We start from the raw sequence: 26,128 nt of genomic DNA, 5'->3' as shown, positions 1-26,128 counted from the left end.
TTCAGCAAACGGTGTTTCTCTAGTTTAAAAGTCTTTATTTCAAGCATTATCAAGGCTGGTTATGTTTCATTTTTTTAACACCACTTAAAATTAGAGAATTACCTGTGAAATCTTAAGTTTTACAAATACACTTTTCTTTGTTATTCTTTCAATTCTTCAGCCTTTAAAGATGGCTCAATTTTATTCAAATTTTCTTACTTTGAAAGAAGTGGTATTATATGCTGAAGCTAAGATTTATCCTTTCTGCTTTTGTCCTTGCCGCTGCCCTCCAAAATGCTGAACAAACTAAACTTGCTGCTCTGGGTTAAGCATCTACTCTTAACTATTGCCTTCTCATGCATGTATAGTTACATATTAGCTATATATGTGTATATGTAGTTAGTAGCAGATAATTTTCAGACAACTAATTTTGCAAAACTATTATTTTCTCTTCAAAATGTTGACAATATAAAAAAAGTAATTCTCAGAGCAACTACATTTCTATATGCACAGCGTAATTCAGACTTAACAAGTAAACTTACCCGTCTTTAAATAAAGTGCTTTGGAAATAGTCAGTTTGGTCATTGCATAAAACCCTTCTATTTGCTTGAATTCAGAAGGATGTTGTATTAATTTTCTGTTTTATTTTGATGGGATACAGGACCACAGTACCCTGTAGTGCTAGAAACATTTTTGTCTTCATTCTGTGAAGTTAATTTATTTTTAATTTAATGGTCTTCAAACAAGTGTAGGGAGGAGGGTATAGTTCTGTCTACATTCCTCAAAAGCAGCGTCTGTTCTATCCAATTAACTTTCAGTGACTGCAGGGAAGATGGAGACTGGGATAAAACAAGAGCAGTTGTGTATCAGAGGGGGCGTTGTGCTTGTAAAATTTCAAAAAGAAAAATGAAGATCACTTATTTCCTTAAGGATAACTGTAATGGTGCATTTATCTTTCATCAAGGCAGTTTTTCCTGTGGGTTAATTGCTGCTTGAAAAAACAAAATCAAATAAGCCCCCAACACCCTCCTAGAAAATAATACCTTTATTAAGTTATTAAATGCCCTCCTAATATGCTACTTATGCATTAAGCTACTTTACCAATAAGTTAATTTCTTACTTAAATTTTGTCTGCTTATGTTCTCCTACTCTGTGTTCCACTCTTACTTGCATCTGTCCATTTGTTATCCTGTCGGTGTGATGACAGGAGCAGCCGTTTGTGCTTCTTCCATGTGAAGTTCAGAACTGTATATTGAACACGATATTCGGTGGCTTCGTGTGAACCTCGGTCACTAATGGCCAGTCTATGCAGCAGATAATACTGCACAAATAATCTTTGTACTGTAGTTCAGCCAGAGATTTTTTTCCTGTTAGGGTAGCATGTGATTTGAATATTAAAAACCAGATTTGCTGCTTCAGTGTTAGTAATGTAAAATATGTTTCAGAACAGCACTAAGTCTAATTCAGCACTTCTCTTTTGAATGGGCAGACCATGCTGAGCCTACTTCTGAACTCACCAGCACATCAGCAATGAGGACAGTTCCGCAAACTGCAGCTGTGGCATCCTGTAGACTTCAGGAGCTCTCTGAACAATTGGAAGGCAAATTTTATAAGAATTCCTCTGAGATGTTTTCAGTTGGAGAGAACAAAGCACAAACAACTGAGGATGTCCTTGATAATTCCAGCAAAACGATGTCAATTAAAGAAAGGTACTTAAATTTCACTTTCCTTTAAAATGATCTCTATTAATACAATCATTAGACAGATGGTATAAAAAGAAGCTTTAAACCTGTTTCTGAAAAAGCTAAGTGGTGATTATTAGCCTTTATTAGATGTCAAATACTAACAGTAGCAACATGCAGCTAATCTGCCTGACATGCTTATAAAGCAGATGGTGGTGAATGAGAATTACTGTTCAAGAGAACGTGATAATCTGATTTTGAAAGAGCCACCTGAATAATCAATAAGTAGTTCAGAAATTGAAAGTTGTAAAAATACATGTTCTAGTTACATTTATACTGATATACTCAATATACTTCCCCAGGTTCCGTTTTTAGTTACAACAGATATAATGTGATTAATTTTTTAATAGCTGGTTTTCTGTTGGTCTCTGGGTGTGCGCTTTTAAATAAGCTCGGTACCGGGAGTCAGGGACAGACTCTGTGGTGTTTCCCCCTCTGCTTCAGAAATACATGGTTGCCATTTTGACTTCTGAGAACTTACTGGAGGGGTTTTAAAAGGGTAGTAAGTTAGACAGGTTTGTGGGAGTATTAGAAATATTTTTTGAGCCCAAGATCATTCTGATCTGAAACAAAATGTTGAGTGTTCTGTGCTTGTATGGACAGTAGGAGTTCATGGGTGGACCTCCAATAGCTGCTGTAGTACTTGTAAAAGTCATTCTAATTTAGTTAAAACTTTGAGGGGATAAACTCAGCCCAAAACCGTCAACAGATCTAGTAGCAGTCCAGTGAGTAAAACTGCAAAATTCAGCTTGACGAATAGGCCTGGTTTTACTTCAGTTTTTCTGCAGTGAAAACAGAACCAATAAATAAAAATAGCTGTTTGATTAAACTTTCGCTGTGTAAAAGCCTTCCTTTACTTGGTGAGGGGGGGGAGATATTAGGAACTCCTAACTTCTTTTGTTTTAAACATGATTCCAAAGCATGCTCCTTACGTTCATGTATTTCTAGGAGGTGAGTCATCCTCATTTATAGACCATCCCCACTCCCTGTTATCCCCTTAACATAAAGAGGGGATGCAGGGGCAGCTACAACAGCTCTATAGTCTTAGTCCCCCTTCTGAAGGATATACTTACCTTTTTCAGTTTGCTGTTGCTTTGTTCAAAGCAACCTTCACCCACGCCCACCCTCCACCCCTCTTCTGTAAATATGTCAACTGTCTGCACAGGTGAGGTTTAACACCAGTAACTTCTGGTTTATAGGTGATAAATTATCTGCCTTCCCTGATCCCAGCGAGGAAAAAGAGGTTGGAGGGAGGGGAAGATCCAAGTATTAGCAGCTGTTTCAGTCCTAAATTTAATGCTTCAGTTGAGTTGATCTCTTGAGGAACTGATGTTAAGGACTATCAGTCGCACAGTCTGGAATTGCTTTCGTTAGGCCTCCAAGACTGTCTAGTCAGTCCCAAAGCTGACAAAAGAAAATACCTGCTGCTTTGTCAGGAATTTGTATATACTGATTCCACAAATGTCTGTAAAGGGCAGAATTGGTATCAAAATGTTTTAGCCTTCCAAAATACCTCAGTAGTCTATTTCTTGGCCCAGAATTACAAAAAACTACAACCAGTTATTTTCTTTGCTTGGCTATTGCTGATGCCAAGTATTCATAAACCTCAAAGAAGATTTCTGCTAAAGATTAACTATTACACTTTGGATATTTTTTTTTTCCCCTTTTACATTCACTAACTCCATCTTCCCATCCAGTGAATTTTTCTGGCTGTGTCAGACATTCTTTCACCTTATGGAAGAACAGCTTTTCCACAGATGTAATGATATTTGGGCAGGATGCATGCATACTGGTCTGGATGAAAGTGATTTTCCACAAAGACTTACTTTACTGAACTAATATTATCCTTGTGAAGTGAGTGCATGCCTGGCATTTCAAAATTACCTATAGTATATGGAAGAATGAAAATAATGATTTTTCAAGGAAGAAAAGACATGTATCCTCTCTTATGTAAACATACAGCTTGGACGTGAGAGGGAGCAGAGTCTTATATCTTTGGATAGTCTTGGCTGTGTTTTGTTTTAGGCCAGTCCACTGATATGTTGTATATGAATGGTGGAAAGCTTTTTTTAATTGTCTTGCCTTCAGGAAGAGGAATGTCTGGGAGAACTTCAAGTGGAGCATCAGTTGTGTGTAACTACCTGTCTTTGTGTATTTATAAAGACCAAAGTTGCTAGAACACCACCCTATCAGGTCTGCTTTACAAGTTGGCAAAAAACCTACAGATAACTCCAATTTCTGGTGAATCTCTTACCATCATTCATTCCTTCTCAGGAAGAGCCCAGCCTAAACTTAATTTTCAAACTTCTTTGTTTGTTTGTTTCATGTATGGATGCCACAGCAAGACTTTCTTAGGCAGACTAGTCCCCACTATGGTGATTTTATGCACTCTTTTTAACAATCAGATTCCTTTTTGTAGCTACTTATCTCATATTAGCCTCCAGGATTTATGATTTAGTTGAAAATACCTGGTCAAGTACAGCCAGTGGAGTATGTGTGAAAGCCAAACCTGTGTCCAGTTTAATCTGTGTTGAGGGTAACATTAGCGGCTAAGATACTAAAATATTGCCACAGAAGAAAGATGTGTCATTTTTGACATTTTTTGCAAGGACTTTTGCCAAGGCCTTTCATACAGTGCTCCTTATTTAGGCAAAACCATTGTTCAGATCTTGTTTCTATTTCCCTTCAGTATTAATCCAACATTTTGCATTCAGTGGTGAAAGCTTTTGCTTTAAACCCATCCTGACACCTTTGGGATGACGATGATTCTGATCTTGATGGTGGATATTCTATCTCAGTAGTAGGTGAAAGAAGGATGCAGAGCAAGCTGTCAAAGATGGGCAGATATATAAGCAGCTTTTTTCTTTCAAGGAAAGAGTAAAACTTTTTTTTCCGATCAGGAAGGGAACTTTTGAAGGCAAAAGTAGTACGAACAGAACTGTGAAAGCAAATAATGAATGATTATTCAATATTTATCAAAAGCAGAAAACTAAAGGTATGCAATGAAACTAGGCAGCAGGCCTTAAACAAATCCAAGGGTTAGACCCAATAATTGCCTCATTTTTGCAGACTTTCCAAAGAATCAACTTCTGCCTACTTTGGGTTAAGCTACTGTGGCTGGTAGGCTTGCTTGTGTGAACCAGTTCGGTAGTTCTTGCATCTTTATTCTTACAGAAAGGTGCCCTCCAGTTGTTGCTCAGTCTGGGCAGTCTAATTTTATTGTTGTTTCCATTGTTCAAAAGTAATTCATGGCTTTAGGTTTTACACATCAGTCAAGTTTTCAATGGCATACAGGGCATACATGTTTAGTTTAAGTGGTGATTTCATTGCTCAAAACAGACAAATGTGTTCTCACTCTAGGAGTTGTTTCATACCAGTGAAGAGTGGAGGGCTAGTATGAATCCATCCTTATGGCAGGAGAAAGCAAAACAAAGTCTTCAGAGACACAGAAGCATAATCAGAATTAGATGTTCTCTTCCTGATCAACCAAGCTGTTTGGGGCAAAGGTCTAGGGTAAATACTCTGCAGTAATATCAGGTTAAAAAAAGAGAATTATTTTTTTTTTTCTGCCTGCTATGCTGAGCAGCTAGAGACATTTTTCAAAACAAACCCATCTCAGGCCACAACTGACCAAAATGCCTTTCAGCTTCAATTATCAGATCATTTCTAAGCAAAGCTGACCTGAGAGAACATAACTACTGAAGATTATTCAACTGCATGGTGGCAATTTAGTCCCATCTTGGTCTCCTCCACAGTTTCACACATGCATGGATGCACTCCAGAAGATTAGTTCTGGGCAGTGAAATCTTGTATGCATTCTGGAAACAATGACTATGGCCTCAACTCCTTATTGTGAGTCCTCTTCACCCCTACTCGTCCTGTGCTGTGAGGTATGAAGCAACTAGGCAATATGAAGCCTGCCAGCACTGCCTGCCAGGCCAGGAAGAGAGGAAGTAACTGCTTTCTTGAATACTAACATTCTTGCTGCCATTGTATTCTGTGGATTTACTGTTTTCTGCATTCTCAGTTTTTCTCAAATGACTGCCTTAAGGCCAGTTGGTCATCTTTGAATAGGTCAGTAGCATGGTTGCACCCCCTGGATTTTTGCAGGAAGCAGCTGCCTGAAACTTGGCTTCTAGCTAGACCTATTCAGTCCTATCCTTTCCTTCTCAGAGTTTCAAGACAAGATTTACTGTGAGTGTAACAGTAATCACATCTCTAGAGAGAAATCTCCATGTCTTGTGGTCAAAATAGGTTTAACTACTGAACTTGTTAAAATGTTACTAGGGTTAAGGGTTTTGTATATCCTTACTGAAATGCCCTAGATTAAAGGAAGTTATTTAGTAAAACTTAATTCAACTAGAATAAAAATTACTTAGCGGACCGATGCAACTGTTTGCACAAGTACTGCAGATACATGTTGTATGGATTACTAAGGATAAGTTCTGAAGCCTGGACAATTCCTACAAATACTAATTTCTGAGGAAGGTAAAGTGAGATCATGCCTGTGTAGATCTTGTATTCCTAACTGACTTCCCCTACCCTCAAAACTAATCACCTCAGGGTTAGTATGGACAAACAGGTTCTAATTTTAGCAAAATAAATCTACATGCTGTCCCCACCAGAGCCAGTCAGTGTCCGTTTGTGCTATATTTAGAATTTTGCTCAAGATTAGGAAATAGTACTTTTAAAAGATCCTATTTACCTGAGATTAATGGTAATCCACACTTTAAATATCAGCCATCCTTTACATGAGTTGAATCTTGCACATAGATTTCACAGTTGTAGTATAGTTAGCACCAATTTACTAGTACATTAGTACTACTGATCTGTGTCACAGCAATGCCTGAGCTAAGCAAGGAGGTACTAAGTGATCCCTAGGAGTTGTAGTGAAAGCAGAAACTGCAGAGTTGTCATTTGATGTGCCTGATGAGACCTAATTGGTGTGTGCCTGCTGAACAGACCTCTTTCTTCTTGGACTTCAAAGAAAATAAATCTTAAAATCTTTTTTTTTAATGAGTACAATAAAGACCAAATGTAGGATTCTTCTTATTAACTCTGGACATCTACAGCATAAGCATCCATAGCTGAGCTAGTCACTCTCTATGCCTTATCGATGGAAGGGGAGGGAAAAAAGCAGTGATAAATCTAACCTATTTGTATGTTTACTTTAGGAGGATCTGCATTGAATCTTGGTCTCCCTTGACTGTATTGGCAATTTCCACTGACCATACAAATTAACTGGAGTGTCTGTCTCAGATCTAAATGTCTGTGTTTTGATAGATGAATTCCCATTCAACATGTTCAGTAAAGGCTTTGATGTTCGTTTGTGAATTTGGTATACATGTGCAAAATGTAAATAACTACAGTTAATGTTAGTAAACTTAATTTCAAATTCTCTTGAATGCAGCATTAGTGAAACACTAAGGGTAGCTTTTGAGGATAATGAGAAGTGCAGTGTTTAAAGCTACCTGTTGGCATGTTTTTTCTTCTAGGTTGGCGTTGCTGAAGAAGAGTGGTGAAGAAGATTGGAAGAGCAGGCTCAGCAAAAAGCAAGAGTATGCAAAAGTGCCTGTTACTGATCGTAGTGCGCAGATGCAAGAAGTTGAGCAGCTGTTGAAGAAGGTAACTCTATCCTTGTTTGGAAAAAACGTCTTGCTTGAAATGCTTCAGCTTTTTGAAGATGCATCCAACTAGACAGGCACGCCTAATACGAGTTACTAGCTTCTGCTATTTCTCTTGTTGTCAGGCTTGTTTAAATAACAATTTTCCCAACGTGAGAGCTCTTTAAACAAGAATGTTTTTACTGACTTGGGACATACACTATTGGTTAGTATCTTTACATTAGCAGATTATGAACCAGTAAGTATCCTTGTAAGGCTTCTGGAAATTTTACTGATAGAATGATTTAAGCCTCTTCCTCCAGTGAAATTGCCTTAAAACTTTAAGTCTAGGTGTTTTCTTTAGTATGGGTGAGCTTGTAAAAATTTCAGATTCCTAAAGCTGTGTTGTCTCTGTGCATATACTTTTTTTCTGAGCAGTAATTTTGGATCCTGGAAACACTGAGGAAATGCAGGTACCAGAGCATTCATGAGCCATTCAGCTTTTGGTTATCTTCCATGATCTTTGGTGTTTGTCATAGCCAAAGCCATCTGGACAAGGATTTTATTTGTTTTGTCAGTGTTGGTGAATAGAGTGGGAGATGGGTAGAAGGGTGTAGAGGAAAGTCCACATTGTTAGCACACTCTGGCTATGTCTATACATGTGTAAGTTATGTTGCCCATCAGGAGTGGGTCTGTAAAGCAGAACAGTTATGGATGAGGATCTGCTATCCATGCCATACTTGCTTGTTTTGCTTCACAGTGAAGTTTTGCTTCAGGCTAAATTTAGTCTGCTCCTGTGGCCTGACTGCCTTACAGCCGTGGTGTTACATGGGAATCCAGGATTGTGCTTCAGGGCTTAGTTTCATCCAAAAGTCTGTACATTCTGCAGTGTGAACCAAAGCACACAAAATAAGAATGACTGGGAGATTTGCTTCAAAATGGACTGCTGGTTTAAACTACAGGACTAATGCTTCCCCTCTGCATCTATTATTTTGAAAATGACAGTCAGATAAAATAGGCTATTTCAAAAGCCTTTTAATTTTTGAAGGGGTATTTTCTCAGAGAACAAGTGAGGATAAAATTTGTGTTATAAATTCTACTAGTGGAGACAGAAACCTTTGGATTCAATTATTCAGTTGTGAGAATGCTGCTTGAATTAAATAGCATAGGTCACCAAAACCAAAAAGTCTTCTGTTCCATCAGTATATTGGAAGTAAGGAGTTGTTACACAGTCTGTCATTATTGAGGATAAATATGTGCCTAACGTGTGACTCATCAATGGTTGTGTGTTAACTGGACAGAAAAACAAGAAAGCTTATTTTTGCGTTTGGTTTATGGGTTTTGTTTTGGTTTTGCCCTGTGGACTCGCTCAGAAATCCAGTTGCTGGTTTGAAAGATGTCCTAAAGCAAAAATAGTTTCAGGGAGGAAAGCAAAACTGTGGTCACATTTTTAACAAGCTAGGCTCCGAAATGACAACTGTTGAGATCAGATAACAAATGTACTCCAGCTAAAGACAATGGGGCTGAGAAAAAGCTTTAAGAAGCTGCCAAGATTTAGGCAGAGACAAAACCTTTGTTCTTTCTGCTGCTCCCCAGCACCCATATCCTCCCTGCTGTGTTACCATGTGCAGCAGCTTCATTCAGCATAGCACAAGTTAGGCTTTTAAAGCAAGTAAGCGAGCATGAAGTGCTTGAAGGGTACAAGCTTTGAAGTGACAGTGCTAGCAGTGGGAGTTTCTGTGACACTGGGTCACCCACTCTATTGGTTCATGTTGGCACTTGGCTTTTTAGAGCCTAAATCAAAGGATTTGCATGTCTGCCAATGGGTGAAATCTTGGATGTATAAGAAAAAACGTTAGTCTTATTAGATACACAACTCCCTGAACTGTAATGGTATTTGTGATGCTGATTTATTATGTGATACATGATAAATAATGTGAAGCTTCACTTAACTGACCACACTACTTATAACACACCATGTCAGCTGCCCTTAAATCTGAAAATGCTGTTATTGATAACTAATCGATGTAATGGCTATTAGAGGACCATCAAGCAGTGTGCCACTGAAGTCTCTGTTTGTAGAGACTATGGTGTACTTAAGAATCTGGGTAGTCTCTGTTGCTGGATTGCAATAAAAACGTATGAATTGTATTGATTACTGTGTTTTGAGCTAGTTAAAATACAATTTCCACACATGCAATCATGCATTGACAGCAAGGGTGTGTAAACTTCTGTCATGCCTTGCTGGTTCAAAATAATGCCTTAAGTTTTTAGTTGCAGTATGTCACTCCTGTTAACATAGTCAGACACGTCTTTAGGTTTTCTTTTGTGTGTGTCTTTTCTTTTAAAAGGTTATCTAACTTCTTCTGGAGACTTGATTATTGAAGCTTAGCTGTGTAAAATAAAATTTATTAGAGTGCATTTAGATGTCTTATAAACAACAAAAGTTGAAAGATTTATTCTTTTAATAAGATAGTTACATTAAATAGTGCTGTTTCATAACTTCTAGTCGAAATGCTTCGGCACGTTTTTTGCATGGTGAGATATTTCTCCAAATGTGTTATAGTCATTTATATGTATGCTAATCTGTAGAAAACCCATAAAATTCATGGAAAAGCTGACAGAGCAATGTCAAATGGGGGAAAAAGGGGACTAAGGAAGTAACTCAAGGAGATATAGATGAGAGGGAAAGTTGAGATTTACTTGGAGGTCCAGCATCTGTCAGCATCTGTTTTGATGATTGCTGCACATAGGAGGAAAATTTGTTAGAAGCTGTGAGTTATTTATATGTACAGTAAAGCATACTTGGACAATTCAAAGAATAGCTCTAACATCAGGGGAACAACTGTACACTGAGGAATGTCTTACTGGGGAAAAAAAATCCCTTTTATTTGGGAAAAATGGTTTGCATTTATTATATCTGTATTTATCATCTCAGGTTGGATGGAAGGCTTCCAGTTTGTTGGGTTTTTTCATGGGTAGCCAAATGAAATAACTTTATAATCTTTCCTTAGTATCAAATTAGCAAGATTTACTGGAATGAAAATTCCCAGTTTATAGTCAGCCATTTTTAACAGTCCCTGATTAATGTGATTACCAGCTGCATTGCAGTCGCATTAAAGCAGTGAACGTCATTTGAAATGTACTTAATTCTTATAGCAAGTTCAAATTGCAGCTCAGCACTGGTGTTAAAGGCTAGGGCTGAGTAGTCAATTCAGAATTACTCAGAGATGAAGTGTGTAAAAATCTTAAAGGGAGTAAGCCCTTAAAAAGTGACCTTTAGGCAAAATATTAATCTCTTGCTGTGGTAATAGTTTTATCCATTGCATATATGGCATCCAAGTGCTCATATACGGTTCTAATCAAAGCTGAAACTAATAATTAGGCTTCATTTTGAGGCACTCTAACAAGCTGCATTTACCCATATCCTGTGTGATGTTCCACATTTGCTTTGACCTATAAAAAGGAAGAAGAATTAGAGATGATAAAGCCATGTCTAATCAGCTTTGGGTAAGCCCAGCTCTGAGGCAGGGGTTATTTGCAGGCTTTGTTTAGAATTGTGAATTCACCTTCACTGAGTGTTGTGGGCTTAGCAATTCCCTCCAGATGGCTTTTGAGTATCCCAGTTTTAGTAAGCATTCTTTGCTTTCATCCAGAAAATAGATGGCTTGTTATTTAGCAGGGTCTGATTAAACTTGCAGTAGAGTTATTCACATTGTGGTGGACATGTTCATCAACGTAATGGTGCATGAAAACAGGCACATAAAAACTGCCAGCATACAAAAAGTGGATCTTCTGGGTGTGCTGTTTTGTTCTGTGTTGAGTCATAGTGGTATTGTTACTAACTTGTTTAATTCCTGCATGAAATTGCTTCGGTAAACATGCTGTTGTATTAAGACAACATTTTTGATCTCTGGCTTTCCTATAGGGAAAACATCTCTAGAAGATTAAAAAACTCTGATTTACCTCATTTTAAGAAATTAGGGGAAGATGAGTTATTTCCCTCCATCTCCATTTCTGATAGTTCGATTCTTTTCTAATCCCTTTGCTTTGCTTCTGTCCTTGTCATAGGAACCTGTATATGCTTCTACTTATTCTCCTGTTATACCTGCTCTCCATAAATTTCATCCTTTTCTACCTATTAATCAGGTGAGCAAAAGTGTGCACAATTTAAATGCTCAACAATTCCAAGTAAGCACATTTTGGCAGTTTGTTGGGTTTGGGGTTTTTTTACATAGGAAATTAATAATCCTCTTATCTGATTAACCATCTTAGTAAATGCTGCTTTAAAGAAACATAGTATTATGTCAGTATGCTGTGTACACTTCAATAGACATTCTGCTAGTGTTTCTTTTCTAAAAATTCTGTATCTGTTAAGACTATATACATGATAAAGTCAATGAAGGAGACATTATTGCATTCATTATAACACTGAAAACTTGGAAGTTGTTAAAACGGGTATATAAAAGGAGCAATATGTAACTGCACAGCATTTATATTAGAATAAATGCTGTGTACCCTGACTTCTCTGTAAGTAATGTGCATATACAACATAACACATAAAATCATCTGATTTATTGACTTTATAAAATAAGCTGCTTTTGTTCAGAGGTGACTTTCCTATAGGGCTTTTCCCTAGTACCTGTCTAAAGGTTTTTTGCCTTCGCCTGTCCTGCTTCTATGCTCTGACTGTCCTGTCTTCCTGCTCCCCTCTCCCTCCCTCCGCCACCCTGCCACCACACCCCCTGGTCTGTAGTACTAGTTTGAAAGAATTAAGCTCTCTGATTTCTGATGGACGTCATCTTTGGAGGTAGAAGGTGAAATGCTGTATAAACTTCCTATTTAGTTATTGAAGGGAGGAGTAAGACAGAAAACTACATTCAGATTTAAAATGCACTTTCCCAAAGCAACTTGTGGCAACAGAGTTAACTTTGTGTTTGCTTGGGAATAGACTTCTGCTGCTGTTCCAGTAAATGTTAAGAGAAACTTGTGAAGCGTTGCTCAAAATCATGTCCATACCTCTGCAATTCTGTCATAAGCAACTTGAAAGACTTACTTATGGAGAATTAATAGATAATGGTAAATATAAACTTTCTTCAGCTAGAGCTACATAAAATAATTGTCTTTGAGCAGGAGTAGAATACTGGATCTTGATCTGAGCAAACAGTGCCTGTTTCACATGATCAGAGGTAAAAATAGCAAAGGCAGGAGCAAGTTGAAGAAAAACATGAGAAAACGAGGAGAGTTCACTGGAAGGTCTCAACAGATCTATGCAAATCTAATTCTGCTTTGTTACACTTCCTTGTCCCTTACCTCCCAGCTCAGGTCTGTGGTTGTACTACTCCAAGGAATCCATTAGGTTCTTCATTCCCCCACAAAACACGGTGTACATCGCATGTGGGGAGCATTCTGACCAGCATGCATAATGGCAGTGCATCCAAGGGGCAGGTATTCACTGCTGAAACAGGGGATGATGATTATGGTAGAGGCTACTGGAACTGTGGTTAAAATTTTGACTACTGCTTACCATTTCCACATTCACTTTCATAGCTGTTTTTGAGGATGATTTTTTACTCTGATTTTTTTTTTTTTTTATTTAAAAATTAAATTTGGGGGTAGTCACTGAAATACATTAGTGTTACCTCTTCTCTGTAAGCTCTGGATTTAATATAGCTTTATTACTATTTACCCAAGATAACCTATTCATTTTGTTGTGACAGAGTTCAAGCTCTATGTATCAAGAAGGTAAATATATAGTCTTAATAACATAATGCACCTCCAGTAGAAGAGGTCCTTCAGTGGGCCCATACGTTTTAAAAGAGGAATGCCCAAAAAGTGTTCACCTTTCTATCGATCATGGTGAGCTACAGCCTGCCCTCTTAGAAGGCTGCTTCTTTCTGGTATAGTTTCAAGGTGCATACAGATTTGTTTGGGTTTTTTCTGGCACAATTAATCGTTTTGTTGTTTGCAGGAAACACGAGTTGAATATGTTCTATTTTGTTGAAACTGCTTTTGAACAGAAAGCCGTGCATTTGCTTTTGAGTTTTCTCCTTAAAATAAGACCCATATAAAGTTGCAGAGGAGAACAATGCAGAAACTTTTCTATACTTGTACAACTGTTGGATTCTTCTTGTGCTTTTTTTGTCATGGGAGCCTAAACTAGAAAAGTTGGTTGTATTAAAAAGTGAATAGATACTTTCTGCATTCTTCTTTTATATAATTCATAACATTGGTTTTAAATGGATCTCCCTTTTGCAAAGTATACTTTTTCTGTTCATTCTTGGTTTGGACTCCCCCAGGTAGGGCCAGTCTTGATCTTCAACATAGAAAACCATGAATTCTCTTATTTCTTGCATTTAAAAAAGACAAAACCCCAGACAACAAAGCAGCATGCTAACAGACGAATCTCAGTTGTGCTCTTGTGATGTAAAGAGGACACTGCTTGGACTGGAAAATTGTAGGGTACAAAATGGAATGCTGCCTAGATATGGGCCCTTCCTTAGCTTGAACGGGTGCTGCAAAAGCAGCGGAGCGCATGTGCATACCCTCAAAAAATGTGTTGTTGTGCTAGAAATAAACATTTCATCATCCATTCTAGCCAAAAGTTGGGGAAAAGCAAGAACAGTCAGAAACAGGGATTACATCATGTCTGTAACTCCTTCTCAGACTTAAAAACAGATATTTAAAAAAATAGGCAGTCTTTATTCTAAACTGCATACAGTTTAGAAAAAATAAAGACAATTCACTGCAATATTAAGTAATTAATGTGTAATTACTCTTGGGTAAAACTTAACTCTCAACCCTCTTCAGCAGAAATAAATATTCATCTGACTTAATCTGGGGTGGATATTTTAGCCCTTTCCTGAAACCTTGCAAAATCGTCAGCATCCTGGATAGAAGTGTAGAGGCAGGAAATGGAGAAGCTATTGCAGTACAGGTTATTTGTTGAGAACAACTGTTGCAGGGGAATTTTTCTCATCTGTCTTCTGAACCAGCTGGGTTTTGCTTATTTCCCTTCTCAAATAACATTTCTCTTAAAACCCTGGTGTACGAGATTTTTCTGATACCCTTTTTTTTTTTTTACCCGTTATGTGATTATTTCTCCTTTACCTTTACCTTCATCACTCGTCTGTATGTTGGTGTCATCCTGAGGGTCTCTTCTTAGCAGAACTATGTGTTTTTTTCCACGTGCATGAAAACATTTTGATCGAAGTTGGGATGAATGAGATCACTGCATGGCTGTTTTCTGTTTAGAAATTTTTTTTCAATTAACTAGTTTGCAGCCTGTAAGCTGCACTGGTATTTTTATATTGCTCAAAAAAACCTCAGAATGTCATCTGAGATTAAGTCAAATATATTAAAGAAATCAGAGGTAACTGTGTTAACATATTTAATCATAATTGATCTCATCAAACTTACCATTTTGATTAAACCTATTTTCCATAATGCCATGCAGAATGGCATTAATTACACTCCTGTGCTTTGATTCTTCATTGATTGTCTTACAGCAGTCTTTCCATGAGTGTCTGGAACAACACACAGCTTGTATGACCTGTACTTAAATGCTTTAGTTTTACTTCTTCTAAATATTGTCCTCATCTGAGCTTTTATCAGTCCTATGCATTTTCCCATTTTCAAAGGTTTAAAATTTTTTTTTAAATTCACTGCTCATGTTTGGGGCATCTCCTATTCTACTCATTTCACATTGTTGGATGCCAGTTCTTCTGATCCTTCTTCTGTTTCACTTCATTTTAGGAATTTATTGTTTGTCTGAAAAAAGAGATATCAATGAACACACAGAAGTATTTTTCATAATAAATTGGGATATTTCGTTGAATTTAACCACCTTTTTTCTTTAATGGAAAAAAAATGCATTGGAGCTGTTGTCTTCCTAAGCTTTTATTTATTCTTGATACATCAATTCTTGTTTTTATTGGGGTCTTTAGCTCCCCTTATCAAAATGTCACAGTTGTGTATTTGAGATTTATTCCTCTTTGAGATATATCTACTTTTTTTTTTCAAACTGGAAGTAAAATTTGCAATTAAAAGCTTGTTGAGTTTTACCTTTCTTGCCATGTTTTCTCACAACTGGAATGTGCCTTGACCAACTCATTCCTCCATAAATGCTGCCATTTGATATTTGCAAAAGCTTTCTAAACTACTCCCAATTACCAGGTGTATTTTTCGTGAAATTTCTTTTGATAATTGCATTGGCTTATGTTAGTTTTCCAGCTATAGAAACTTATTCTTTCTTTTAATGATCACAGATACTTTTGTTTTTCATCAGTATTGTTATGGCAAATTAAAGGGGTTAGAGATTGCTTGATGTCAATTCAGTTTATCATTTTTTTAGTTCATTTGTTCATTAACAGACAAAGCTGTGAGTATTCATGTGTTAGGAAGAGATCTAATATGGAATTGCTCCAAGTTTTGTAACATATACATCCAGTCTGATTTATTTTTTTTTTTGGTAGGAACTCCAAAGATGTTTTGCCCAATAGATCAGGTTGAAATCTTCCATTTTAAAAAATACTTGTTTCTGCTGTTAGACAGCTACTCTCTTTTGTCCTTTGACACAGCTCCAGAATTACTCATGATCTTTCTTAAAATTTATGTGTAGTGATTAACACACAAGCTTTCCAGGTCTGTGTTTTCAGAATTTCCAGTAGCTCTGCAGACTCAGAAGCTTCAGGTATTCACTGGAGACAAAATTCAAAATTAAGCCCCTTGTCACTTAAAAAAACCAAAACCGACCAACCAACCAAAACATATGAAAGAATCCATATGATTCCACTTCTTCCTCCCTGTTTGTTACTTCCCCTCATATTGTAATGGAAGTCTGCATCCTCACTAAATTAAAAGTTTTTGTATATGAAATTTTGTTTGTGGTTTCATTAGGTATTTATTAATTTCCTGCCCAGATCTCCTTTAGTATGTTGCTGTGGGTTTTTTATTACCAGCTGTTCATCCCAGGGGTGGCCGTGCTGATGCTGGAAGGGCAGAGACTGGGGGAAGTGAACAGAGATTACTTGCAGTGTTGTTCCTTAAAGCATTCAGAGGCTTTTACAGCCAACAAAGCAATACTGAATAGATTTGCATCTTGTTATTTCTAGTGAATGTTTCATTGTTCTAGGGAAAAATCAGACGTTTTTATCTTGATTATCATGACTTGCAGTCATTGTATCTGGCTGCCCAGCTATCTTTCCTAATAACTTGACGGCAAGTGTTACTGCAGAAGGCTGCAGAGATGCATAGAACTAGGGGAAGGAGTGGAGGGCTCTCGTGTCCTAGTCCTTATACAAGCCACTTCTTGTCTTTACTGTCCTGGCTGAATAATGCTCCTGGTAAATGCTGAAAGCTATGAAATCTCTTATTTCAGTGTGTCCCCTGCAGCCACAATAGTTTTAATATAAAGTGACTGATTTATTTAGTCGATTTTAAGAAAATAATAAATAAGAATATCTGGGTTTCTATCTCTTCCTTGTCTCTTGAAAGGAGAAGAGTGTTTACTTTATGTTCACAAGTTTTTGCGTACTTCTTCATTTCTACTCTGGTTGTATGAGCTAGAGCTGTGCTAAAGCTTTAGATTTTCATGTGGTTTTTCAATTCTAGCAGCTAGGTTGTAAAGAAAAATGACAAATAGCACACAACTTCAAAGTAATTCTAGAATTGACTCCCATGCACTGAAAATACTTTTATGCTTGATTTCTATGCAGTATAATCCCTGAAATGTTGCTAGTTTTTTTAAGATAAGTGCATTGAAGCCGTATTTCTTTGGCCTGACTTAGCTCCAGCAGAGTATGTAAATTCAGTTTCTTCCCTACTTAATGTCCTGTCGTCAATCTTTTGTGTTAGGAGGGCACTAAGATAGTGCTCCTAGCTGCTTCTACTTATTCAAGCTGTTGGCTCCTAACATCTAAAGCAAGCAAGAAAAGCTGCGAGTGACCTAAAAGAAAAACAAAAATCACCAGCTGAAGTTGCAGTACTTCATTGTTATTCTCTGTGCCACCTGCAGATTTGTACACTTGAAAACATAAGCTGAAAAGTCAGTTTAGTGATCTCACTGTTGTAGCAAGTCATGCTTCAAAAGAACAAGGTCTGGAAGATTGTATCATACACAGAGTAAATGTTTTGCTTTGCTTAGAGGGATGCCATTTGCCTTGGCTGGTAGTTTCCAGAAAAGGTCAAAGAGCGTAGAACAAAACCTTATCTTCACAGTGTAGTGGGGCAGTAAGGCAATGAAGCATGTCAGGGTCACAAAGCTGTGTCTGTGACTTGACTTCAGTAGCTTGTTCTCCTGTTCTCTTCCCTCTACAGCTGGCAGTTGAAATGTTAAGCCAGTGTTCAGCTATATCCTGGTCAGCTTATCTGTTTTTAAACATCTTTCTCTCTTCCCCCCAAAAAGCAGAGAACGGCAGATAACCAGGAGAGTCAAATGACCATTGAAGAAAGGAAACACCTGATTACAGCTCGAGAAGAGGCCTGGAAATCCAAGGGTAAAGGAGCAGCCAATGATTCCACACAGTTCACTGTAGCTGGCCGAATGGTAAAAAAAGGTCAGTGATCAAACGATCCCAATATAAGTAAGCCACTGCTTATCTGTCTAGTCAAAATAAAGTCAAGCTAAAGCTATGCCGAAACAGTATCCATGTTTAGCAAGAGGAGGACTGTTTGTCTTCAACTGAATATCATGCCATGAGGCTGTTCACTCTTGCTTCTTGTGGCTGTTTGGTATTGATCTGTTTTGTTCTGCACTGTTGCACTACCATCCAGTTGTTACTGGGCTCTGCCTGACTGGTGGTAGTCCATCACTTGAACAGTTGTATGTTTTGGTTTTCCTTCTGGTACAACCCAGAGGGCACAGTTGGATTATTCTTTCTTATTTATTCTTCCTTTCAAAACCCAGGTGCACTGTCTAGGGAAAAGTTGTGAAATCTAGTTGTTGCTGTTGCTGGCACTTCCCCCACTCCTAGAATCACTGGGAATATGTAGCAAACACATGTTATTTTTATGGATGCTGTTTTGGGCAACAACTTGCAGTGTTGTGTTTGGCTGAAGAAATCACTGAACAGATTTCGGCATGGAACCAGGGAGTAGAAATGACAAGGGAGCAATGTTAACATTTTTGAGATCTCAAATTCAGTCACTGTTTCCAGATTAAATCATTCTTCTGAAGTGGACAGGAGTCTCTGAAGTCTATACATGGTAGAAATACAGCTGTTCATGCAGTGTGCCTGGGAAGATGATAGCTTTGGGAAGAAGACACCTAAACTGATCTCTTTGTGGTTATTGAATACTAAATTTTGTTTTGTGAGAAGAACTTGATTATTAAACACAACAACCATGAACCTTGACTTAAATGACAACCACCAAAAAAAAAAAAAAAATCATTGTCGGGTGAGAGCAGTGTTTCAACAGGGAGTAACTCCATTTGCAATCCAAGCCACATTCTGTTGGCAGATAAATAAATAAACGGTACTACAAATTACATCTATTAGTAACTGATTTTAGCTGCTGCTTACATTGTTGCGCTGCTAGAAATGCCTGTGGTCAGTGTTTAAAAGACCTCCTATTTTGGAGGGTCACCAAGAAAAGATGTTGTCCACAGACTGCTTTTTGAGATTTTATTATTTTTTTTTTACTACGTAGATTGGTCTTTGGAAAGTAATAGAAGGTGATAGCATTTGCTGCTCTTAATAAGAAAAGAAAGATACCTTGAAAGGATCTCTTTAGGTGCTGCAATCATTCACTGTAATCCAGTGACAGTGGCATCAATAAAAGTAGCCCAAGTATGATTTTATTCAGATGTGTGCTGGTTTTGTTGCCTAAAAGAATAAATTATCGCAGTGAGTTTTTAAGAGATGATGATGATGAGAAAGCAATGCAAAGTTAAATCTTTGATATATACATGTGCACAGAAGCTGTATTTTAATTGTTTCTTATTGCTGAAAATTTTTCAGTCTTAATTGGAAGTTGATCCTTTACTAACATCTGAAGCGGTTCTTAGGGTGGTCTTGTGGGTTAAGTCCTGGGAGAGCTGCTTAAGAGCTGTGTCCTCTCAGTTATGTCTTGATGAAGGCTTTACTAGTTGACTTAAAAACTGCTGGAATTTTGAGTCTCTTAGGTAACAGGAAAGAAGAGTGTATGTGGAAAGCTACTCAATTATATTCTAAATCTATCTTGGTGTTAGATAATTATGGCTTGCTAGGACTTGCAGTAAAGATAGCGGAGACATGGTTAGTATATATTATCCCATCACAGTATTGGTTTAATCTGATCAAAATAACAAAAGGCTTCAACTTATGTGTCTCAGTAATTACTAAGCTATGGCTAATTGGAAAATAAATACTACAGGAAAGTTTGGATGCCATTTTCCCTATTTACTGAAAGTCTAGGCAACAAGAGGTAATAGATGTAATTCCTTGCTTCAGTATGCTTCTCTACCTAATAAAAAACATGAATCTGAGAGTTCCATTTCTCCTAGTGGAGCAATGTAGATTCACATGAAAAGAACTAAACAAAAAATCATTTTATCCACTGGGTCCAGAATGAACTGCTTTATGATAGTCGCTGAGAAGGAGGGAGAAGAATACAACAAAAGGAGGGAGTAGTGCTTGATATGGTCGGGAATCCAACTTCTATTTCTACTTCCATTTCCACATGTTCTTAAAAATGCAACAGGGCCCAAGAATCACTGCTTAATCCAGAGACAGCATTCACAGGTCAGATGCATCCTACTACGTTTATTAGTAGAGACAGGTTTAAAATAATAAGGGGGGTAAGGGTCGTGGTGGTAAGGTACCAAGCAAGATCTTGGTAGTTCCCTGCTAACTGTATCTTTTTGTTCAAAACAGTTTCATGTTTTTAAAATGTGGCTTGTGGTAGAACTGGAGTCCAAAATGTAGACCAAATAAACTGCTGCTACCTTGAAAACAATCAAAATTACTGTATTCAAGAGAAAGTAGGTATCTTTTGTTAGTTTGCTTACAGACACTTGGAAACAAAGCTTTGTTCTTGTGAATGAGACATTCACAATCTGAAGCTGCTGTTTATTTAAGAAGCAGGCAGGGCAGTATACTCTGCCATACCTCATACGACAGTTGTTGAGGCTGGGGAAGTATGAGGGACTGCAGGAAGTGGCCAGGCTTGTCTGCTTTCCCTAAATAGCTTTGCCTGTCATCTTTGTTGGAAACGTAGGCTGATCTAGAACTGCATTTCCTATGTTCTGTGTTCTTTTGTAGGCCTGGCTTCTCCAAGTGCGCTAACACCAGTAGCATCACCTTTCAGTAACCGGCATAAATCTACCACTCCAGTTACAAAGCCCTTGGAAGGTAAAGAATAAAAATGGCTGAAGTATGTTCAGGCATTTTTACTTTCTATCAATTAACAAGTTTTAATTTCTGGTTTGCTTAGAAATTGAAGCCAGGCCTGATATGCAATTGGAATCAGATATGAAGCTTGACAAGTTGGAGTCATTCTTGGGAAGGCTGAATAACAAAGGTTGGTATGAGTTACCAAAGGTGGCAATGTATACACTCTCCAGCTTCAATAAATCACTTAAAGTACCTCTTAGTTAAAATACCTGCTAACACAAACTGAAGATTTCTTTCTTCAGACTGCACTGACTAATCGTGCTTTTTTGTGATTCAGTCTTTGCTAAATTTTAACAAAAAAGCCTTATGCTCAGTATTACAAATATACAATAGAATAAATTGCAAATGTCAAAGTAACTTTATTCTTTCTCTGCATGCAATGTACATGTTCTTCTTGAGAGCAGAATTTCTCAAAACCACACAGCAGTCTGAACTATATTGCCATATACAGTGAAACAGCTTTAAATGTGGTTTAATCTTATTAATATCAAGATAGGATGCTAAGCTGCTCCCAAGCACAATTCATTCATCTTCATGCTTTTTTTGAAAACGGACTCTCTGTAGCAGCTCATACAACGTCCTTGTACAGCTTGTTGGCTACCTATGAAGCTGTCTGGAGTTCTCTGGTGTTTCCATCTCATATGGCTGTCCTCCATTTGTAAGGCAAAAATCCTTTTGTAATTTGCAGAGTGTCAAATACAATAAACAAACATATTCACATTTCAGCAGAGGAGGCAGTAGCATGCAATAATGATTGTGCCGTACTCGCTAATCCGAAGTAGTGACATTTCCACTTCTAGTTCTAGTAGATCTTTTCATAGGAAGGAATGATGTGGTTGGAGGCAAGATGGGATATACAAGGCTATAAAATGCTTATATCATCCTACCAAAATAACTCATTTTTGATAGTACCGATCTTTATTCAGCCATATTTCTCAACCATTTTGCAATAAAGACTATTGCATATGAGTAGCAGTTACACTGTTTCTATCATTCTTTTCCAACAGACTTTTCTACTATCTCTCCTTCAAATTCCATCAGTTTAAAAAAAGAAACAAAAAACAAAACACCATCCCTACTCCAAAAAACCCACCCCAACAACTACCAAACAAGCCATGTTTACCTGTTCTAGAGTTAGAAATTCTAGTATGACATTTTCATGGTGTGAGGGTTTTTTTTCCTGCAGTTGCTGGGATGCAAGAGACAGTGCTGACAGTTACAGGAAAATCTGTGAAAGAGGTGATGAAGCTGGATGACGATGAAACATTTTCCAAATTTTATCGCCATGTGGATTTCCCTTCCTCCTCAGTGCCTTTGGACCTTGATGAGGACTTTGATGCTATCTTTGATCCTTATGCACCGAAGTAAGAACTTCCCCCCCCCCTCCCCCGCCACTCCCATTGTTTTATAATGCAGATAGAAGGGCAGTAGCAAAATGTACAGCTTTAAGTCATCTTGGAGGTATCTTAGTATGGGGCATGTTCATTTCTTCTACACATTTCTGAAATTACTCTTCTTCCTGAATCAAGGAACTGATCCTGATTTCGTAGCAAATGTCACCCCCAAAATCAAATCAAATCTATTGTTATTAGATGATTTTGACTAGGAAAATTAACTGATGATTATAAACACTGCTTGTTTTTCAGGTTAATATCTTCTGTAGCAGAGCACAAACGTGCAGTTAGGCCTACGCGTAGAGTCCAGTCCTCAAGAAACCCCCTGAAAATGCTGGCAGCAAGAGAAGATATTCTTCATGAATATACAGAACAAAGACTGAATGTTGCCTTCATGGAATCAAAGCGAATGAAAATAGAAAAAAGTAGGCTAACAGGCTGATTTGTACAAGACATATCTTGCTTTTTTAATTAAAAACTAAACAAAAGAAAAAATGTAAACACAAACCCCACAACTGAAGTAATGGAACATATTGTCTGAGAGGCAATAAATTGATTGAGGTATAAGGTTGAATGTAGACTGTCTAGGTGGTCTGGAGAGAAGTGCATATGTGACTTCCTGCGGGAAACCTACCTACAGCCACCTCCTGTACATAGATTTATTTTTAGCACAGTCCCCCTGCACAGAGAATGAGAGAGAGTGCCACTGTGCCTGCAGGGCAAGGACAGGAGATCCAGGAAAGCAGATCTAATGTTATGCGGTGCGGGGAGGGAGAGCTGGCAAGAGTAGATAAACTTTTGTTCAGGTACACTGGCACAGTTTTGGGTCCTGGTTTTTTTTCAGAAACTGGAATTAGCCCTCTTGTCTCTGAAAGATTAATTTCCATAAAGCATCATTTGTTTTTTACTTCATGTTGCTTTCCCCTGACAAGCAGACAGACAACAAAAGACGTTATTGTAAAATCTATTTAAAGGTTTGTCAAGCCACTTTTACTATTTTGGGTACAAGTTTTCCTTACTACATTTGAACAAAGAGGAATCGTCTTTAAAACTTGCCTGTACTGATGAAAGCTACACTAATTATATGTGTAATACTTTGTTGACATTCAATGAGAAGCATTTCCCCAAGTTATAAATTCATAATATCCTTTGTCTTTGGTTGAGAAATAAGCAAAAATAGCCAAGAATTTAAGCTTTAAGTTTACAGTAAAACATGGCTAAGACTTTAAAATGTAAATGGCTGTTGCATTACACTGCCTGAGACAAATTTGAAGGGGATTTTAGTTAATTAGCCTTGGCTACTCTGCTGTCTTTTATCATTAATCAATTATAAGGCATTGAAGATCTACAGAGTACTTCACAAAACATTGGGTAAGACATGTTTCCTAGCGAAGCTGGTACTTTTGCCAAATAACATAATTCTGACAGACAGTTTACTCTTGGATGATACTTAGAAACTTAGGTACTATGAAACCCACAAAGATTTTGGGCTAGCAGTTAATCTGAGTTCAACCTGGTTTTGCTGTTGCTATCAAGAAGGAGAAAAACTGGAAATATTGGAAGGAAATTATTTTTTTAATGCAACAGCCAATTTTCTTCATATAATTTTGTCCTCTTCTTTTTTGTGTGTGTGTGTGTGTGTTATTTCTCCAACTTCTTTTTATGTACAAGTGTCTACAAACTCCAATTTCTCAGAAGTAGCACTTGCTGGCTTGGCAAGCAAAGAGAACTTCAGCAACGTTAGCCTGCGGAGTGTTAATCTAACAGAACAAAATTCTAATAACAGTGCTGTGCCATACAAGAAGCTAATGCTGTTGCAAATTAAAGGTATGCTGGAACTGCTTTTACTTTCTATACATAATAGGCTGATTGTAACATGAAAGAGTCACTACTAAGTTCTAGATCTCCAGCTTGAGATTTACGTCCAAAACCTAAAGGAATGAAAACTATGAGAAATGCAAAACCTTACAGATAGGTTTGCATTGTGGCCACTGGTGTGCGTGCAAGGAGGAAACAGAATATTGCAGGAATTCTAGCCATCTCCTGTGGAAATTTTTGAACTGTCCTGTTCTTCCAGTGCTCAGAGTAACTTGGAAGTGGCGTGACAGTATTCTTGCCCATTTCCCATTACATTGCATAGTAATATATCTGATTGTGCAAAATAATAGCTACTTTTTTCGCAAAGTAAAATTCTTAAAACTTTTTACTGCCTACAGAAACTGTGCTATAACTTTACTTAAGCAAATGTAAAGGATTCTAGAATTTGGCTGCTGTCTGCCATTTATTTAATTAATTTCTTTCCAGAAGGACATGAATTTGTTAAAGCAAGGACGGGAAATAATAGAAATATTAGTTGGTAGGAGGTAACATTTTTTTGTTTCCTGTGAGTAAACCCTTTTTCCACAGTAGTAGTCTTTTAATTCTTCTTTAACAGTGTGTTTCCATATATTTTGTGAAACGTGCTGGGATTGTTTGTATTTCATTCAAAACAAATTAGATCTTGGCATTTGATAACAGTAGTCAAAGGAATGTAATTAGCTTTGTTTTCTCTTTAGGAAGAAGACATGTTCAAACAAGATTAGTTGAACCAAGGGCCTCATCACTGAACAGCGGAGACTGTTTCCTGTTATTAACTCCACATTTGTGTTTCTTGTGGGTAGGCGAGTTTGCAAATGTCATAGAAAAAGCAAAGGTTAGTACTAGTTGGGGTTTTTTAGTATTTATTTTTAGAACTCTCGCAGCGTATGTCTCTGATGCAGTTGAGCCTTGGTGCCAGTTGTTTCAAAAAGTAGCATGTAACAGATAGTCAGTGACAGGTAGATATACAGAATTTCTATAAATATGTTTTAGCCTGTGCACTGAATGAAAGCTGACATAGGAGTGTGTAGGTTGTGAAGCTGCAAGAATAAAGAGGATATCCTCAGGAAACAGATTTGCACTCAAACAAAAAATAGACTGAATTGCAGGATGTCCTTTTTATTCCCATGTTCATTAAGATCAAGTCTTGTTTTAAGGCAAATGAAAGAATTAATGTATTTCTGTAACATTTTCTCTAGTGTCTGTTTATTTAGTGCAACGAATAATAACTGTTTCTGCTGCTGATTGCTCTGTGATATCCTATCTACTTTTGCCTTCTCACTGAAAAAGATATGCACAAATATTCCAAAGATTTAAGCAATCCTGTTCAGGTAACTGTTAATCTCTTAGGCTTCAGAACTTGCAACTTTAATTCAGACAAAGAGGGAACTTGGCTGTAGAGCTTCTTATATACAGACTATAGAAGAAGGAATAAATACCCATACCCATGCAGCTAAAGACTTCTGGAAGCTCCTTGGTGGACAGACAAATTACCAATGTAAGCATTCTTACAGTTACAGTATCTGATGTTTGACCATAGTAAATTAGTTAAATTAGTAAATTAGTCGGTTCTCTTTACTAAAGATAGTTGGATGTTAATTATTTTTAATTATTTTTTACAATCTTTTTTCCTTAAGTGGCTGGAAGTCCTGAAGAAGATGAAATGTATGAAGCTGCAATAATAGAAACAAATTGCATTTACCGCCTTGTAGAAGATAAACTCATTCCCGAGGATGACTACTGGGGAAAGGTGCCAAAATGTACCCTGCTCCAACCAAAAGAGGTATCGTGCCACTTACTGCTCCTGTGGTAAGTGCAGGAACATACAGCTGATAATGACTTTCAGTAACTGAAAATCCTCATGTAGAGGCTCACTGACACTGACACAGAGGTTCTCTGTGTTTCTTAAGAGCTTCTAAACACTTTGCTGTCTAGAGTGTGTTGCAGGTCTCAAGAAATTAATCGTGTTATCTTCGAAGTGAAATACTGGTTTAGGAAGTGTAAATCTTTTTGTCAATAGTGGCTCATTCCAAAGTCATGAAGTGCAAAACAGGTAGCACCTCGGAAAAACAAAACAAAATACAAACCTGTTTTCCCTTTCGAGCATTTTTATTTCTAGCCTTAGCACTTTTCCCTTTTGAACAACCATTTCACCCATCTAAGTAGGAATGGGAGCAGAT

The 26,128-nt window shown here is 37.5% G+C and overlaps 1 protein-coding gene across 14 annotated transcripts in view; it reads left to right on the top strand.

Moving 5' to 3' along the window:
* Positions 1 to 26,128, top strand: part of SVIL (supervillin) — a 142,411-nt gene that overhangs the window by 101,975 nt on the left and 14,308 nt on the right. For 12 of the 14 annotated variants that reach the window (XR_008732107.1, XM_055709484.1, XM_055709485.1 and 9 more), the window contains 11 exons: positions 1,469 to 1,688; positions 7,217 to 7,346; positions 17,730 to 17,880; positions 20,566 to 20,655; positions 20,738 to 20,824; positions 21,884 to 22,061; positions 22,344 to 22,516; positions 23,763 to 23,918; positions 24,647 to 24,783; positions 25,299 to 25,446; positions 25,586 to 25,731. Coding sequence is in view for 13 of the 14 variants with exons in the window: in XM_055709484.1 (XP_055565459.1) it covers positions 1,469 to 1,688; positions 7,217 to 7,346; positions 17,730 to 17,880; positions 20,566 to 20,655; positions 20,738 to 20,824; positions 21,884 to 22,061; positions 22,344 to 22,516; positions 23,763 to 23,918; positions 24,647 to 24,783; positions 25,299 to 25,446; positions 25,586 to 25,731 (1,616 nt within the window). In the remaining variant the exon portion in view is untranslated. The remainder of the gene's footprint in view (positions 1 to 1,468; positions 1,689 to 7,216; positions 7,347 to 17,729; positions 17,881 to 20,565; positions 20,656 to 20,737; positions 20,825 to 21,883; positions 22,062 to 22,343; positions 22,517 to 23,762; positions 23,919 to 24,646; positions 24,784 to 25,298; positions 25,447 to 25,585; positions 25,732 to 26,128) is intronic. The other 2 variants (XM_055709478.1, XM_055709491.1) reach the window with 1 other exon arrangement.

The sequence above is a fragment of the Falco cherrug genome, chromosome 4 (genome assembly GCF_023634085.1).
Source record: "Falco cherrug isolate bFalChe1 chromosome 4, bFalChe1.pri, whole genome shotgun sequence".
NCBI classification, from domain to species: Eukaryota; Metazoa; Chordata; class Aves; order Falconiformes; family Falconidae; genus Falco; species Falco cherrug.
The sequence above is the reverse complement of the archived record's forward strand: the minus strand, read 5'-3'. Positions and strand labels throughout refer to the sequence as shown.